The 17,537-nt window shown below is 46.5% G+C and overlaps 2 protein-coding genes across 2 annotated transcripts; both read left to right on the top strand.

Annotated features, from left to right (window-relative positions):
- Positions 1-1,342: 1,342 nt before the first annotated feature.
- LOC123090929 (FIP1[V]-like protein) lies at positions 1,343-12,119 on the top strand. The gene is made up of 9 exons (XM_044512284.1): positions 1,343-2,166; positions 3,637-3,860; positions 4,248-4,377; positions 4,466-4,534; positions 4,623-4,766; positions 5,439-5,537; positions 5,620-5,900; positions 6,737-8,381; positions 10,760-12,119. Exons 1-9 carry the CDS (start codon positions 1,444-1,446, stop codon positions 11,327-11,329), a joined length of 3,885 nt encoding a protein of 1,294 aa, XP_044368219.1. The 5' UTR covers positions 1,343-1,443; the 3' UTR covers positions 11,330-12,119.
- Positions 12,120-12,894: 775 nt separating this feature from the next.
- LOC123090930 (uncharacterized) lies at positions 12,895-13,473 on the top strand. Its single transcript, XM_044512285.1, has one exon. It carries the CDS (start codon positions 13,020-13,022, stop codon positions 13,296-13,298), a length of 279 nt encoding a protein of 92 aa, XP_044368220.1. The 5' UTR covers positions 12,895-13,019; the 3' UTR covers positions 13,299-13,473.
- The last annotated feature ends 4,064 nt before the right edge of the window (positions 13,474-17,537 follow it).

Consider the following 17,537-nt stretch of genomic DNA (forward strand, 5'->3'; position numbering starts at 1 on the left):
TGTGTACAAAGGAGGAAGTACTAATCAGACTAAAATCGTGGCAACTGTCCACTCAGAGCGACACTGGCCGACGTGACCACCCACGAGAAGACGCAGACGCCGCCGAGAAGTGGACATGAGCTTGCATCCGAGATAGCAAAGAGAGAACGAAGTTTTCTGCCAAACCAGCCCACAAAAGCTGACCTTTCTTTTCACCTGGTGAGCGCTGGTGGTTCCGCGCTACAGATCGTTTCTTCCCTCCTTTTTGACGAGGGGACGCGCTACAGATCGTTGGTCCATTTAGATGCATCATCGTCACTTGATGAGCTTTGGCGTTACGTCACTGGCCGAGCAAAAACCCTGTCCACTGCGTAACCGTGTCGCTCGAGTGGAACTGCGTGGCATAACGGTGCCAAAATTAAGACCGACGTAAGCTACTTCTTCCTATCCATATTAATTGACGCTGATTTAATACAACTTTAGTAACAGAAAATACATCAATAAAGATAGTGCATGGCGCATGCGGGCGAGCTTTCACCCTACGTCCAAAATTTAAAAATTTACACGTAAAATTTACATATGTACTTAATGACGGGTGAAGTGTGAAAGCACCCCTCTGTTTCAAAATAAGTGTCTACTTTCTACTAAAGTTAGTATAAAATCGAGACACTTATTTTGAGACAGAGGGACTAGCAAGCTTTCAAACTTACAAATTCACACTCTACCCACCATCAAGTTCACAAATATCTTTATTTGCCACTCGGTATGTATGTTGACGTCACGGCGTACTTGAACTCCGACATTGATAGAGAAGAATGCAACTGTGCTATCGAGGATAACAACACCGTGATCGTGTAAGGATTGCGACTTGAGTGTTGCAAAAGGAAGTTTGAGTGTGTTTTTATGATGGATATCATTTGGCGGCGTCTCATATAATATACTATATTTTTATTGCCTTAGTTGTACATCCTTTTCTCTATGCTTAACGAGGGGTGCAAATGTGTATTGTTTAGGGTAGCCGGTGGCCCTATCTAGTCCAACCAAATGAACCGCATTTTTTTTAATTTATTTGGTTGAACAAAATATGGCTAGGCGTCAAATCTTGAACGTACAACTAAGCAAAATCGAGTGTGGTTAGATCATCAACAACAACAACAAGTTAAAAACCCGTACACAATGTGGTGAACTCGTGACCAGTGGATGTACATGTTACATATCCTGATCCGAGATATCAGAATATCTCTGAGTTAATTTTACCTGGTGAGCAATCTTGGAATCAATCGGAAAATAAAATAAAATCTCACAGTTAATATTTTTCCAGTAAAAAAGTAAGCAAGGAACCCCTAAAACCGAGAGCTCTTCTCCTAATAGGCAGAGCTCCAAAACGAACTTGCGACTCTCCCCCCGACCCTCACCCCCATCGCCCGCCGCCTTCGGCCTCCCCCGCCCGATCTCGCCGTCGCCATGGAGGACGACGACGAGTTCGGCGACCTCTACACGGACATCGTCCTCCCGACGGCCGAGCCCCCCAGGCCGCCGCCGCCCGCCGAAACCCCGCCGCGCGCAGCCCCGGCCCCAAACCCTAATTCCGCGCCAGCTCCCGCGTCGGCCGCGGCAGCGGCGGGCGCCGAGGAAGACGACGACGACGACTGGCTGCTCGGAGGGGGCGAACCCCTCGCCGGGGTCGACCCCACCACCGACTGGGTCGACGAGGACGACGATGGCGGCGCGGCCCCCGCCGTGAAGCGCGAGGTTGATGCGAAGCCGCCGCCCCCCGCCGCGGAGGATCCCGATCCGCTCATGGGGGTCGGCGCGGACGACCCCGGGGCGGCCATCCCGGGGCTCTCGTCCTCGGCGGCGGCCGGTGGTGCGGCCGGGAGCGAGGACTGGGATAGCGACAGCGAGGACGACCTCCAGATCGTGCTCAACGAGACGGACGGACGCCGGCGGCTCGGGGAGGACGAAGGCGACGACGAGGACGGGGAAGACCTCCTCATCGTCGCCGATGGGCTTCACATCCCCGGCATGGAGGAGCAGGAGTGGGTGGAGGACGGGACAGCGGCTGGGCCCGAGGGAGAGAGAAAAGAGGGCGGTGAGCCTGGGAAGACGGGCCCCATGCCTGGCGGGAGGATCGGGTACAGTGGCGGCGGCCCGGGGTTCAACCCGCAGCACCATTCCATGTTCAAGGTCAGTTATTCGGGCCAAGAAGCCGTTCGATGCGCTCGGCCCACCCCCAAAGAGGGAGACGGCGTAAACCCGGGTTGCAACTCGCTATGCTTTAGGTTGTACTGTGTAAATTCCTGATAAAGTTTAGTTTCTTCCTTAGATTCTTTTGCATTCCTGCTTACTGTCCGACAATGTATACTGTAAATGCAATTTATATAACATATAAAGGGAACAAAGGAAAATACAATGATTTTGCATTTACTTTTTCATGCTTCCGTATAGCAACTTCAAGAGCCTTCTGAATGTTTAATCCCCGTGGTGGAGTTATAATTCTTTGTTTAGTTTGTGAAGTAGTTAACAAGATGGCGGCATCGATACAGATTGGTCACTGAATTTCAAGTCAGTAACTTCATTTCAGATGCTGGTGTGATGTAGATGAAGTCAGCCATTTCGAGGGACATGCCGGTTATTTCATGATACGAGATACTGGCAAGGTTGGCAGGTGCTCGAAGCTGGCAATATCACTGTTGTCCAGTAAGAGATAAGGCACACATTAGTTGACCCAGCTCCAAGAGCGGGCACTATGATGTACATAAGTTTGCTTGTCAAGCCCAATCTTCAGGCTGTGTCCAAAATATCTCGTTGTTCTAGCTACACGCACTCAAGTTACAGTATTCGTTGGCTGTACGCGCTCAAGTCACATTCTCCCTGACTGTAGGTCTGATAGTTCTAGCTATTTCTCTGTGCTAAACTCGACTACAGAACTCTGGGGAAATTGGCAAACAGCTGCTGACAGGCGTTTTCCTGTTCCTTGCCGCGAACACAAATATTGACTCTACCTCTAGCAGGAGAGAGTTTAACAATCCTGCACTGGGACTCTTAGGACTAATGGTCATTTGACTGTGGTTGGACCCTGTATGATCAAAGAAGGCCTGAATGATTTAGGTGCAGTTGTAACTGTTCAATCCTAAATGTATCGGCACATTTTGTCAGTGTGGAATTTTGTTCTATTGATGTCTGCCTGGATATAACTAGCTGCTCAGAGCTCTAGCATAGTCAAATTACGTACTACTATTAACCTGGGGATGTGAGATCAGATCTCTTGCAAGTTAATGATAAATTCTATGCATCAGTGCATGTGCTATTATCTTTAATATAATAATTGCTTATCAAGCAATACCTGTAGTGGGATCAAATATGTTCTTCTGCTACATGACACTTTCCTAAACCATTTTCAAAGTATGGCAACACTGGACAGCATGGGGATCCCAATTGAATATTAAATCAAGCGCAGTTCAAGTTCATTTCACGAACTACATGGTCTTTTGCATATATATTCATCATCTGTTCTCATGGCTTGACTGTTGGCAAAGGGATGATGTTAAGTACTTGGAAAGTTGTTGGTTGGGAAATGAGTGTTCCCGTTCACCTTTTTTACTTGTTAAACCCTCTCTTTGATTATTTTGATAATCTTTGTTCTCCCTCCTGCAGTATGTACGACCTGGTGCTCCAACCGGTGGGGCTCCTGGTGCTCCTGGCCAATTCCGTCCACCTGGACCCCAGGGACCTTTTTCTGGTCGAGGAAGAGGAGACTGGCGGCCTGGTGCTGGTAGGGGCATGAATAAAGGTTTTCATTCAGGCTATGGAATGACTCCATGGGGTGGTGCTGGTCGTGGTTTCGGTGGCGGACTAGATTTCACACTTCCTCCTCACAAGTAAGTTAACTGGTAGACATGATAAGACCCGTAGGTCATTTTATGCTTCGCTCGCTGCAAACTCTGTTTATCTGTTGCAGTTGTGAGCGTGCATTAGGGTTATTATTGTTACATGCTCTGGCAAATGCCAATTTTGCATGCACTTAAAAGGAATTTAACTCAACACTTTGAATATATCTACCATTCTCAACTCAAGCGCGCAGAGTCAAGCCATATACTAATATTTGTTACTCTTTTTTTTGGATGAGGGGGGGTGGGGATTGAATTCTAGGTTGGAATCAAGGAATTATTTGTGTGCTTCCCGTTGTTATTTCAGTTATATCTGGACAACTATTCTATTTTATGCTCATTACATGCCTTCTCCTAAACACAATTTATTCGTCTCAGGATAATTTTTGATATTGACATTGACACCACATTTGAGGAAAAGCCATGGAAATACTCTGGTGCTGAAATTTCAGACTTCTTCAACTTTGGGCTTGATGAGGAGAAATGGAAAGACTACTGCAAGCAACTGGTCAGTCCTTGTTTAACATTTGGTAGCAATATAGTTTTTTCCCCTTCTCTATTGTCCTTCTGTAAACTACTGATATATTTTTCACCAGGATCAATCACGATTGGAGTCCACAATGCAATCTAGAATACGGGTGTACGAGAGTGGGCGCTCAGAACAGGTTCCTTCTAACCTCATTTGCTGAAACATTGATCCAATGAGCTATGTACTTTTGTGCCTGTTAACAGTATTTAATTGGTTTTATTCAGGACTACGATCCAGATTTGCCACCGGAGCTAGCTGCTGCGGCTGGCCATCACGACATATCTGCTGATAATCGGAATAAAGTAGATAATGGACATGCAGATTTCAGTGCCCAAGGGAGAGTTCCTACAAGCAACCGACCTGCAGTGGTAACCCCACGACGTCTCTGTGTACACGTATTTGGTTCACATTTTTTAGTCTTTCATATTCTCTCCGTTTTTATGTACAAAGGCCACTACCAAAAATACAGTTTGCATCTATACAAGTCCACTATCTCTTCCTGAGAAGAATTGCTTAGATTTTTGCCTAGTATGATGGTGCTTATTTATGCAAATGTTGCATGCAGCTATAGAGAAAGCGGCACCACATGCAACATGTTTAATTAGCCCGGAACACGAGAGGTTTTCCACACAATTAATCGCACCATTTATTAGTTGGCTTTGTTTTCTTGGTATCTGAAAAATGTGATAAAGGCCTTGTATTCAAAAACGGAGGGAGTATCTTGTTTAGCTATCCTTGTTTACTTATGTACTCTCACATTCTGTTGTACACTTGTACATGTGCTACAATACAGTTTTTGACATACAACCATGTGCATCTTTTCAGTAATCATGTGACATTTGGTTACCATTCTGTAGTTTTGAGTTATCTTTATTTTAAACTACTACTTAGAAATTAGTTCCTCATTGGAAGTTAAAAACTGTGCTGGTCATCATGCAAAACTATCAGAAATTGTAGGTGTGTTTTTGTTCTTTTATTTGTTTGGTGTTACCGTTCACTGTTCAGTCAAACTACTAAGAGTATCTTTTTTCCCTCTCCAGATGATGGGCAGACCTATACAAGTTGAAACTGGTTATGGAGAACGTTTTCCGTCTGCTGATACACGTTCGCGAATGCGTGATTCGGATTCTGTTATAGAGGTAAGTTGTCATCCTGCTTTGGCATATGTTTAAATTGTCTCACTAGGAGCTCTTCAATTCTAAGCATTGTCTCTGGTTTCAGATTGTATGTGAGGCTCCGGCAGATGATCCAATAGTTGCTGATAGTTCAGTGGATCAGTCTGAGAAGGATTCTCAAGGAGGTAAAAAAAGCAACGGTGTTGAGGAGAGCGAGGTGTATACACCAGAGAAGACGAATAATTCTTCTTATAATTCCACCTTGGGAAAGGCAGAACATACCAGAAGGTTGCCTGTCTCATCTGAAGGTGATATGCTCACATCAGATGTTCACGGCCGTTCCCCGCCGAACTACAAAATAAGGGGCTCTCCTTCTCGTGGAGTAAGGTATGCAGTATCTACAAACCAAACTTGTTAATCCTAGCTAAATTATTTGTGCTGCAGTTGGCATTACGGTTGATTTTGATAATCTCGTTTTCTCAGAACTAATTTTCTGCATCAGATTATAGATAAATTCAGCACATAGCAGTTCAACAACAGCAAACTGAGTTTTAGTCTGTATTGGTGTGATTACATGAATGTTACTTCTGGATTAGAGTGAGCCAGTTGCGGTGGTCTTTTTAGCCTTTAAGTAGCAGTCCTGTTCGAAAGATCATAGTGAATTACAGTGAGTCTAGTTTATTGAAGGCCAGGCCATTGCACATTCCACCTTCACTAGACCAGATGATAGCCAAGATGTTCTCACTGAAGGAGCCAAGTTTAGTTTATATGAATCCAGTTTTTTGAAGTCCAAGGCCGTTGCACATTCCATCTTAACTAGACCAGATCATGGCCAAGGTGCTCTCACTTAAGGAGCCAAGTGGCCAGCAATTCATGCCACAGTGATACCCCTTCTACCACTATTCACATGCACGGTTACACGTAACTGATGGATTGTCATTCACATGCACGGTTACATTAACTGATGGATTGCCATTCCATGATGTGGTAGTCTGTATTGTGTTTCAATATCGAAGCCGTCCAGTATTTCATTAGTCTCTTGCCCAATTGCAAGGTTAATGCCAGGATGTTGGATTCTGGAGATCATTGGATGATGTCATTGTTCTAATTTCTCTAGCATATGCTTCCCATATTCCTTGTATTTTTTAGTTTTACGTCCTTCAGCATTTTGTTTTTGTCGAAGTTTTATCTCTGATGCTTGCCCTCAAATTGTTATTTAAAAGGTTGAAAGGACGCTCTCAGGGTGTAAACCCTAGCCGAGAAGCTGAAAGCTCCAATGAAGTACCTCGCAAAACAACATCCTCCAAGAGACGCCGTGATACCCCGAGAGATAGCAAACCTGTTGATGACTCGGAAACTAAGGATGGCTTAAAAGGGTCACCTACTGTTGCTGATGAAACGACAGACAAGCTGAGCACAGAAGATCAATTTGCTGATAATGATGATAGGCTTGCTTTGGTTGATAGTGCTGAAGCAGATGCTGATGATGCTATCTCAGAACCTCACATGGCTAGTGATACGAATGAGGGTGATCACGAGGATCATTCTAGTAAAAGGCAGAAGATCATTTCTAAGGTTGAGCAGCCCCCTAGACACAATAATAGTAGTGATCAAGTCGATTTGAAGACACTGAATAGTGAAAACAGTAGAGGAGTGAGGTCTGGTAGCAGCAAAGATCATCAGAAACGCCTTGAATCTGGTGAAGAAGTTCTGCAGGATAGGCGATCCAGACGTGTAAATGATGCGAGAAGGCATCATGATGGAGAAGAACGTGATCCCCGTCGAAAGGATGTGTCTGCTCGAGACATCAAACCTGAAATAGAAAGGACACATCTGGCTTCTAGAGGTAGGGATGATATCCACCATCCTTATGGGAACAGAGATCAGGACGTACGCGGTAAAAGTTTTGATAGGGTAAGAGAAACTGAAATTTTGCAGAGGAGAGAAGACAGCATGCACAACAGAAGAGGCAAGGAGGAAGATTTGAGACTCAACTACAATGCTGAAGTTGGTGCAAGACAGAGAAATAAGTTGAGACCTATTGATAGGAATGACAGGGATGAAGATCCTCATCCAAGGAAATTGCTGGATGATGGTGACTGGAGGGGCTCTAGACAAAGAGAGCGTGGTGATATGGTTTTGAATAGTCGTGAAAGTTTAGATGATTCTCATATCAAGAGAAAGAAAGATGAAGAGAACACCAGGAGAATGAAACCCGAGAATGAAGATGCAGTGCACGGTTATAGAGGAAGGGATGATCCAAACAGAAGGAAGAGAGAACGGGATGATGGAATTGATCAGAAAAGAAGAGACGATGGTGTTAGGATGCGGGAGAAGGCTGATGATCGTAGTTTTGTGAAGAATAAAGAGGACAACTTGCGACAGAGAGAGAAGGACGACAAGCAGAGGCCTAAGCATGAAAGCACACTGCTCCTTCAGAGAGAAGAAGGCAGAGGAACTGGTCGGGGTGGACGGGTTATGGATGAAAAAATTGTCAGTGGTGGTAGGAAGAAGGATGAATCAAGATCTGCATTGTTGAGCAAAGAAACCCAAGAGCGCAGCAAACAGAATGAGCCTGGGAGGAGAGGTCAAGGTGCAGAAGAAAACAACACGCAGAATAAAGGGCGAGCTGATGTGCGTCCACGTGATGACAATCCCAATAACAATGAAAGGAACTCCAGACAAGATAAAATAAACAAGACCCATGACAATAATCGTGTATCTAGCAGTTCTGATGCTCGCCAGGCTAATAGGGATAAGCCCAGGGAGAGCACAAGAAAGGGCAGAGGCTCTGTGCCAAATGAGCAAGATCTTCACAGATCTAGCAAGAGAAGACGGGAAGACCATGAAAGCCATCGTAGTGGGAAGGTATGAAATTCTTGTTGAAAGTAACTTTCAAAAGACATAGGCATTAGAAATTCAGGCAATTGACTAATCACCAGGTGGTGATGTGTGTTTGAGACATCTGACTTGAAACAGATTAGTGTTGTGTTTTTAAAGCTTTGCAGATCTTATACCTCTTTTGTTACAAAAGATATTGCAATATAGATGAATCATGAATTTATGATAGGATGTATTCTTAATATGCACATAGGTGTACTTTATTGTTAAAAGAAGAGCTTTTACTTAAATACTGCATGGTTCTTATTCCAAGTAAAGTTGTGTTGCATAATTGGTGACAACCATTTACCTCTATGTCTTCTGGGTTAGTCAGTGAATTTGTTTTCATAATTCTTTGATGATTGTTTTATTTTTCTGCCAAAGCCTAATCGTAATATGATATTCAAGTGCCGTTTTTCTTTTGTAACTGACAAGTTGAGTATGGTCAGATTCGTTGCTGTGTTTTTATGTTACGGTTTGAGTGCCCACATAATTCGCCGCAATGGTTCCAAATAAACCACACTATTACTTAAACCAAATTAAGTCACAATTAAGTATGGTGCATATTCTTTCCTATACATAATCAGCCTATCCTTATTACTGTGATGTAATATGCTCAACAACGATGCGGCATCAAGGAACACGATTGAATTCCCTGTTGCAGTGTTAAAAAATATACGTAATCAGCCTGTTAACAGAGGCATCAAAATGATCAACTAGCATGGTTAGTTAGTTAGTTAGGTACACGCCCAAAGGAAGTGATGAATTGGTCCGAGGAAAATTGGAACATATGGTGTTTGTCATTGCCAAGAAGAATATCAGAGGTTGAGGTTGAGTAAGTGACCTCACAGCAGAATTGTGTGGCTCTGCAGTTGAAGAGTAGGTCGACATGAGGGTTAACTAGTGTTTGCTACTACAATTAGAATAGCAAAACAACTAGTATATAGTTAGATACAGGATAGAATTTCCTCTTGGGGACGTCAAGGCAGATTGTCACATGGCGAAGTTACAAGCCAAAACACAATACAGCAAAACAGTTGACTGATGCGTGTTTTTGCATTTTCTGCACCTTGCATGCATTTTCCTGAGAAATTCTCATTAAGCATTCAACTATTATACCCCGCAAACAAAAGATCCTTGATTATATTATACATAAACACCAGTTTGATTCAATTGTACACTGCGGTGATATTCACCATTCGTGGTGGTGACCATCAAGTATGGCAGTGGTTGAAGGAGTGAAGCAGTGTTGGTCACTGGACAAGATAGACGATCATCACCTAGTCTATAGTGGGCAGTCATAGACTGTTGTGGAGTGGCTACTAGGGGTGCACATGGTCTATTGCTTGGCCTAAGGCTGTTGTAGGTGAGCTGGGGGATACTAACTACCAAGAGCTATTGCTCGAGTGTTACGTTGCCTTGATCAACAAAAATTGTGGGGATGGCAGATATCAACGAAGGGGGCCAGTTGCTGCATAGAAATAGGGTGGTTATCTTGTGCACAAGTGTGACCGGATGAGTGTATAAAATATCTTGAGCTTGGGAGTAAGACCAGAACCATGTAGATGTGGAAGGGAGTTTCTAGACAGCCTTGCCCTTGCACAATGCTGTCTAGAAATAAACAATACTACTACTGAATAATCAGTTGCCAATCCACAATCTCTACCCTCTCCCGGTACATGTGGTGCATTGAAGACATCTATACTTTTGGTAAAATGTAGCCTTTTCTCTTCTGCATACTAGGCAAATTATAAAACATGTGGGCTGGTTCCTTTCCCCATCCGCCACTGTAAAGGATGTACCTGTTTATTGCTTGTGAGTTGTGAGGCATTTAGATCTTTCTTGTCTGGGCAGAAAATTTGCATGCGCATTGAGTGTTATAATAAGGCACTAGAAACTTTAACATAAAATTCAACTGGTGTCGGCGTTCTTAATGATTTTGGATCACTTCATGATTTGCTTGGATAATTATCAGACGTATTTATGCACACTGGAATTCTTTATAGAACATTCTTCTGGTCGGCTGGTGGCACACTAGTGGCTCTGGTTTCTGAGTGCACCTCTGGTTTTTAATGCATGCTGTCCCATGTTTAAGAATTAGCTAGATTTCATTCATGGGGTGAATTGATTTATGTGTTTACTCATCTGCAACATTTTGGTCTCTGTTGAATAACAAAAGTATAGTTCTCTTGCAAAAGAAAACTTGCTGCTAGTTGAAAAATGAAGAGCACGGCACCGGTATATGAATAAACATATGATTTTTTTGTGGAAATTTACTGCTTGGTGGGCTTATGTTTTTAGATTTTGTTTTAACTCTTTGGAATATTCACCCTCCTCAACCCAAATGCAAACAAAACTTTGTATAGGTTGAGGTGAAAGGAGGGAGGGAGCAAGAAAATGGTAGGGATCATGCTACATCATCCAAAACGAGCAAGAATCCTCAACGACATGATTCATTTGTGAAACAAGGGGAAGAAGAAGCCATGTCAGACGATGAGAACACCGATGATTCAAGAAGGGGTCGGTCTAAGCTGGAGCGATGGACAAGCCACAAAGAGATTGACTATAGTACTATTGATAATGAGACCACACATGCATTTCCTTCCATCAAAGCTGATGTTCAACCCCCCACTGCTGATGCGTCAGGTAAATCTGATGTTCCTGCTATAGTTGTCAGTTCGGACATGAAGAACAGTGGTGATAATGGGCAAGCCTCTGAGATGACGGCTGAAGAGCGTGACCGACATCTAGACACGGTTGAGAGGCTCAAGAGAAGAAGCGAACGTTTCAAACTTCCCATGCCTGGCGAGAAGGAGGTACCCCAGAACAAAAAGGTTGATGCTGAAGTGCAGACTCCCCAGAATGAATCGCCTGCTGCTGACGTTGAAGTGAAGCCTGAGCGGCCAGCTCGCAAGAGGAGATGGGCTGGGAGTTGATTGGAAGTCAGAAACATATATCCTCATCTGAAGTGGTGGCACAGCTCATGGAGAAGCTGGAAACGTATCCTCATCTGAGGAAGTCGCGGCACAGCTGAGCTCGCGCAATGCTTTTCTCTGTTACAACTGAAAGTTGAACTGATGTATGATCTGTACTGTATAACTTAGATCTGTAACTGTAACCATACATACATGTTCATTTGTGGCTGGGGACCTGGATACTTTTTTTTTCTTTTCCGATTCTTCCCCTTAATTCCGGGGATCGGGAATGTGTGGCACTGGTGCCACCAGACTCCGGGTAGCCATGTGTTCTTTGTGGGAAACCTTGGAGGTTTCCAGCTTCACCTGCTAAGGAGCCACAAGGCACTTTTGAAGCTGGCGTGGGGATGCTGCAAGGCGCCTTGTTATGAGCTGCCATTGGCACACTGGATTTTGCATCACTCTTCTACTGGTGTTACTTGAGAGCTTTTGTTTGTGGGCCAAGAAGAGCTGGGGATCTCTGGAGTGCTTCGAGTTATGACAAGTGCTGTGTGTGTTTGATATTATTATGTGTATGTACATTATGATAATATCTTGGACTGGTGTGCATAGGATGCAACAAGATAGATTCTATAGTACAAGTGCATGTTGCAGTGAATGTCGTGGACAATGCATGCGATAATATCCTATACCTGTAGACAGTGGTAGGCAAAAAAAGGTTATATGCTTGTTTAGCTTATTTTTTTCTAGCGATGTACATGTAACTAGTCATCAGGAATTTTGCCTATGGAAAAACTGTCGCCTGATTGAATTTTGGTTGGCACTTGAAGTTGCATATCTGTTGGGAGGTGCTAGTAATACAGTGAAATTGCTCCCCTATTGCGAGCTGATCTCAACAACACGGCCAGCCATTGACCATTGCAGCATAGTAGAAAGCAAGAGTTGCGTCAGGCTCGCGCCGAACCACCTGAGCCGTCAGGCTGGAGCTGGACCAGCGGCCGCGAATGAGCGGCACATCCTCGTGGACCAACTGGTGGTCGGCGATGCTGACCTCCCACGCCTCACCCACCACAAATAATTTTGCTCCCTTCATTTTTCTACTTCTTCCGCCGTATCAACACTGCCCTCACCTCAGTTATCAGTTAAAAAGTAAATAAAAAATAAACTTTGTCCTCACCAGCTAGAAAAAAAAAACTCCCTCACCAACCGGACGATGGTGTGACGAGATTCCCCCGCCACCGGGGTGCGTGCCGCCGTAGGAACGGCACCCTCGCCCGTTCGCTGGCCGTTGAACCCGAGCTCGTCGCAAAACGGGGTGCGGCCGAGCTGCGTGCGCGCCCCGTGCCCCGCCCGCTCCTCCCACGGGTTCGCGCCGCGAGCCCACCGGATCCCGCTCATACCACGAGCCACCCGGCCGGACCTCCAAACACAGCCCACTGGTTTCCCCCGAGAAACCCCGGGCGGCACGCGCCCGCATGCCGACGTGGCGGGCCTGCCCTATCCGTTTCCAACAGCCACGTCACGCCCATCCCTCTCTCGAACGAACGAACTCCCAAAGCCCGCATTCCCCCATAAATACCCCGCGGAAGCCCAGAAGCAAGCAAAGATACATCCCAATCCAACCCAACCCAATCCAATCTGATCCAATCCAAGATCGTCGTGCTCCTTCTGAAAAGTGTCGATCGAAGCGGATCATACACCTAGCTAAGCGATGGCCCCGAGCGCGTCGATGCTGTTTCTGAGCTACCACCAGCTCCACCACGGCCCCGCCGACGCGCCGCACGTCGACAAGGATGGCGCCGGCGGCTTCCGGTTCGGCCTTGGCAATGTCTTCTTCTCCCTCGGCGTCCTGGCGCCGAAGCGGCGGGATGCGGCGGTGCACGACGGGAAGCAGAGGGCGCGTCAGGCCGGCGGCGAGGAGGAGGAGGAGCCCGCGACGCTGGCGAGCAAGTTCGATGAGGCCGTGCGGCTCAGCTGCTGGTCCTCCTGAAGCTTATCTTAATGAATTTCCGCGTGCTCCTGTAGCTTCTGCCTCTTCGGCCGTGCAAGCATGTGCCGTACCGATCGTTGACAATGGCAGGATATGCGTAGATAAAATGTGGATGTGCATATGAATTTCCTTTCTTTCTTTCTGTGTGAAATCCTGGGTACTACTGTTTTCTGAATTATCCCGATCTTAAGATATGCTGCATGAGCTCCATGCCGACGTGTCCTCACGGTCATAGCTTCTCAACTTGAAGCGCCTTTCAAAGGGACAATTTTCAGATTCTACCCGGAATCCCCTAATGAACCTCAAAAGAAAACAACATACGGCTGAATTACCCTGCTCCCACACACCATCCTCAACTCTAAGTGGGTCTATGAACTTGCAAAGTTTGTCCTTTGAATGGCGAATTTGCGTACTTTTCTTCACGCTCATCGACATGATCTTTGCCATGGACCGGCATTGTCGAGAGATCAGTACTAGCACATTCGAAAAAACAAAAGAGATCAGTACAAGTACGTTACGATGTTATCCCTTGACATTTTTTAGCACATGCTATCCCTTGACATGATTTACAGCCTTTTTTTCGAGGACATGGTTTACATGTGGCTGGCGAGACCAGTGCTGAATCCGGCGGACAGCAGAGGATTCGGCCCACAGCTCTAACTGGGCCTCCAGCAGAATTCTGCCCCAAACTTTACTTAACCCTCCTGCCCCAACCGCGCCATAGGAAAAAAAAAGAACTCGACACCCCCAACCTCTGCCCCTGCTGCTTCCCCCGGCGTTCGCCGCCCCTTCCGATCAGCCGGCAAGTGCATCGCCAAGTCCCAAGTGCATCCATCCATGCATGCATCATCACGGGAAGGCACCAAGGCACCAGAAACACCGCCGGCTTCGTTCCATCGGTGCACGCCACCAAGCGTCTTCGATCAATCAGCGTACACCTCATCCTCAACTTCACGCGCGCGCCGATCCATCGACGAGCCAGCCGCAGGATACTTCGAGCAAACCCTAGCAGCTGTTCGAGCACGACGCCTCCACAGTACCAGGCACGGGAGGGCGAACTCCCATACGCATCTACACCGACTGCTGAAACTACACCACCGTCTCCATCGAGCCGTCTGCTGCAACTGCATCAACTGCATCGACATCTACACCACCGATCGACACCTCTGCATCGACCCTGTGCCACTTCATCGAGCTGTATGACTACGCCGGGCTACGAGCCAACATACTTCTTCAGCACGGCACGACATGAATACCCTGTCGCCACGAGGGACGCTTCCAAGCGACACATCATCGTCCGCACGCCGCTGCAACGCCGACACTCCATCACCAAGGTCTTCATCAACGTGGTCTTCACCAATATCATGGTCGACACACCACCGCCGCCTTGTCCACAATATGAAGAACTAGCGTTCTCTGACAGATTTTTCTGCAAGACGCAACCTTGACGAAGGCAATGACCGCGTCATCCACGACGGCACGACTGCAGCGACACGGCGTCATCATAGTGACGACCACTATATGGTCACACGGTCCTGGCGAAACCGATGTGGGCTCAATGGGTTTCCTCCGGTCCTGGCAAAATCGATGGACTCATTGCCGACGGCACCCTCTGACATTTGCAAGGTGCATCGTCCACGACTGCAGCTCCGTCATCTATAACATAGCGCATTTTTTTGCGCTTCCAGCTTTGTGCGGCTTCATCATCCACGACGACTACATCATCGACCACTACTACCTCGACCACGGCTACATCACCATGACCGGATATCTCGACATCGATATACAGGGCTGCGTCTACAACAACACATCGGCAACAACTCCAGTCACCAGCATCCGCGTCGTTACCAGCGTCCACGCCACTCCCGCTGTGACTGCGGGAGGGAATAGAGGAGAGACAAGGGAGGCACCAGAAGGGGACGCAGTCACCGCCCTAGGTGCCGACCCATCAGAGACGCAATTGACGATGGCGCAGCGGAGAAGACTACAGATGCGCAAGACTTCACGTTCAGTCGCAATCGTTCGCTTCACTCCCGCTACGACTGAGGGGGAATGTTAGAGATAATATTTGAGAGTTAGAGATAAATATGTATTTAGAGATAAAATATGTTTACACAACCTTGCCTTGTACTCCAAGCCTATCCCTCTCTCATGTACTCTATATATACCCTACACAAGGGTCACATCAATACAACAAATATTGTAGGTTCTATATTTTCCACAAATATATCTACATCTTTTACCTTTACTTTTCCTTCTCCCTTGTTCTTCTTCTTCTCGCTCTTCGTTTGCAGGGCGGCAAACCTCGAGGCCCTAGGGGCGGTCAGGCCGACCTAGGGCAGCCCATATCCGCCTCTTGCCCTGACGGGGTCCCTCCGGGGCGTGTGGGGTTTCAGATGTGTACAAAAGCGCCCGCCGGATTGTCTTCCGTACCGCGCTTCCGGCGGGTCTCCTTCGACGTGAGCTACGGTGCATCACCCCCGGCGTCGAGGGTACATGGTGATGTGTTCGTGTGCGAACATACTTTTTGGAGACTCCGCTGGGGACGCAGCTTTGAACGGTCTCCAGTCCGTTCTTGCTACGAAGAGATCGTCATCTAGCGTTTGCAATCTACAAAGGTAGTATGAATACCCAATTCACTTATGTAGATGCAAATAAAGCATATGTTGTTGCTAGATCGTCTAATGAGTATAATGTATCGGCTAGCCCTAGCTTTATCAATCATGCATCTAATTATGTGCAAGAGCCGATGCAACAAAATCTCCATGCTTCTACCTCATATAATTTTAGCAACATGCAACATATGTATTCCAACTCCCATGCATCGGCAACCTCACAAATCCATAGGCTGATGAACAACATGATGAGTTTGGTTAATCAAGTTGAAACACCCCATGTAGGAAATTTCAATGGCATGCAACATAGTGTTTCATCTTTTTATTCATCGACAAATAACTTGCAGTATGTTAATCCAAACATGCCGATGGATAGGGGAATTGGCCAAGCCACTACAAGTTATTCGGCCAATTACCCTCAAACATCATATGCTACACCTCATGCTACTAATTTTTTGGCACCATACGCAATTGTTGATATCCATAATTCGGTCTGCACCTTCACGATCATGGCCGAATAAGTGAAACTTCTGCAGGAGCACAAATGCCTTCACCTACTACCGTGGAATATCATGTCTATGACGCCCCCGATTCAATCGTACACTAATCATGCACGCAAATGTGTACGATTAAGATCAGGGACCCACGGGAAGATATCACAACACAACTCTAAAAGTAAAGTAAGTCATACAAGCATCATAATACAAACCAGGGGCCTCGAGGGCTCGAATACAAGTGCTCGATCATAGACGAGTTAGCGGAAGCAACAATATCTGAGTACAGACATAAGTTAAACAAGTTTTCCTTAAGAAGGCTAGCACAAACTGGGGGTACAGATCAAAACAGGCGCAGGCCTCCTGCCTGGGAACCTCCTAAACTACTCATGGTCGTCGTCAGCGGCCTGCACATAGTAGTAGGCACCTCCAGTGTAGTAGGAGTCGTCATCGACGGTGGCGTCTGGCTCCTGGACTCCAACGTTTGGTTGCAGCATCCGAGAAGAAGAGGAAAACGGGGAAAAAGAGGGAGCAAAGCAACCGTGAGTACTCATCCAAAGTACTCGCAAGCAAGGAGCTACACTACATATGCATGGGTATATGTGTAAAGAGGCCATATCAGTGGACTGAATTGCAGAATGCCAAAATAAGAGGGTGATAGCTAGTCCTATCGAAGACTACGCTTCTGGCAGCTTCCGTCTTGCAGCATGTAGAAGAGAGTAGATTGAAGTCCTCCAAGTAGCATCGCATAGCATAATCCTACCCGGCGATCCTTCCCTCTTGCCCTGTGGGAAAGCGATCACCGGGTTATCTCTGGAACTTGCCTGGGTGTGTTTTATTAAGTATCCAGTTCTAGTTGTCACAAGGTCAAGGTACAACTCCAAGTCGTCATGTTACTGAAGATCACGGCTATTCGAATAGATTAACTTCCCTGCAGGGGTGCACCACATTTCCCAACACGCTTGATCCCCTTTGGCCGGACACACTTTCCTGGGTCATGCCCGGCCTCAGAAGATCAACACGTCGCAGCCCCACCTAGGCACAACAGAAAGGTTAGCACGCCGGTCTAACTCCTATGGCGCAGGGGTCTGAGCCCATCGACCATTGCACACATGCACGTTGCGAGGGTA

The sequence above is a fragment of the Triticum aestivum genome, chromosome 4B (genome assembly GCF_018294505.1).
Source record: "Triticum aestivum cultivar Chinese Spring chromosome 4B, IWGSC CS RefSeq v2.1, whole genome shotgun sequence".
NCBI lineage: Eukaryota > Viridiplantae > Streptophyta > Magnoliopsida > Poales > Poaceae > Triticum > Triticum aestivum.

Excerpts from the sequence above, each read along its gene's own strand:
- LOC123090929 (XM_044512284.1), top strand. The coding sequence starts at position 1,444 with ATGGAGGACGACGACGAGTTCGGCGACCTCTACACGGACATCGTCCTC. Across the intron at positions 4,767-5,438 it reads CAAGCAACCGACCTGCAGTG|ATGATGGGCAGACCTATACA; the intron begins GTAACCCCACGA and ends TTCCCTCTCCAG. Across the intron at positions 8,382-10,759 it reads AAAGCCATCGTAGTGGGAAG|GTTGAGGTGAAAGGAGGGAG; the intron begins GTATGAAATTCT and ends AACTTTGTATAG.
- LOC123090930 (XM_044512285.1), top strand. The coding sequence starts at position 13,020 with ATGGCCCCGAGCGCGTCGATGCTGTTTCTGAGCTACCACCAGCTCCAC.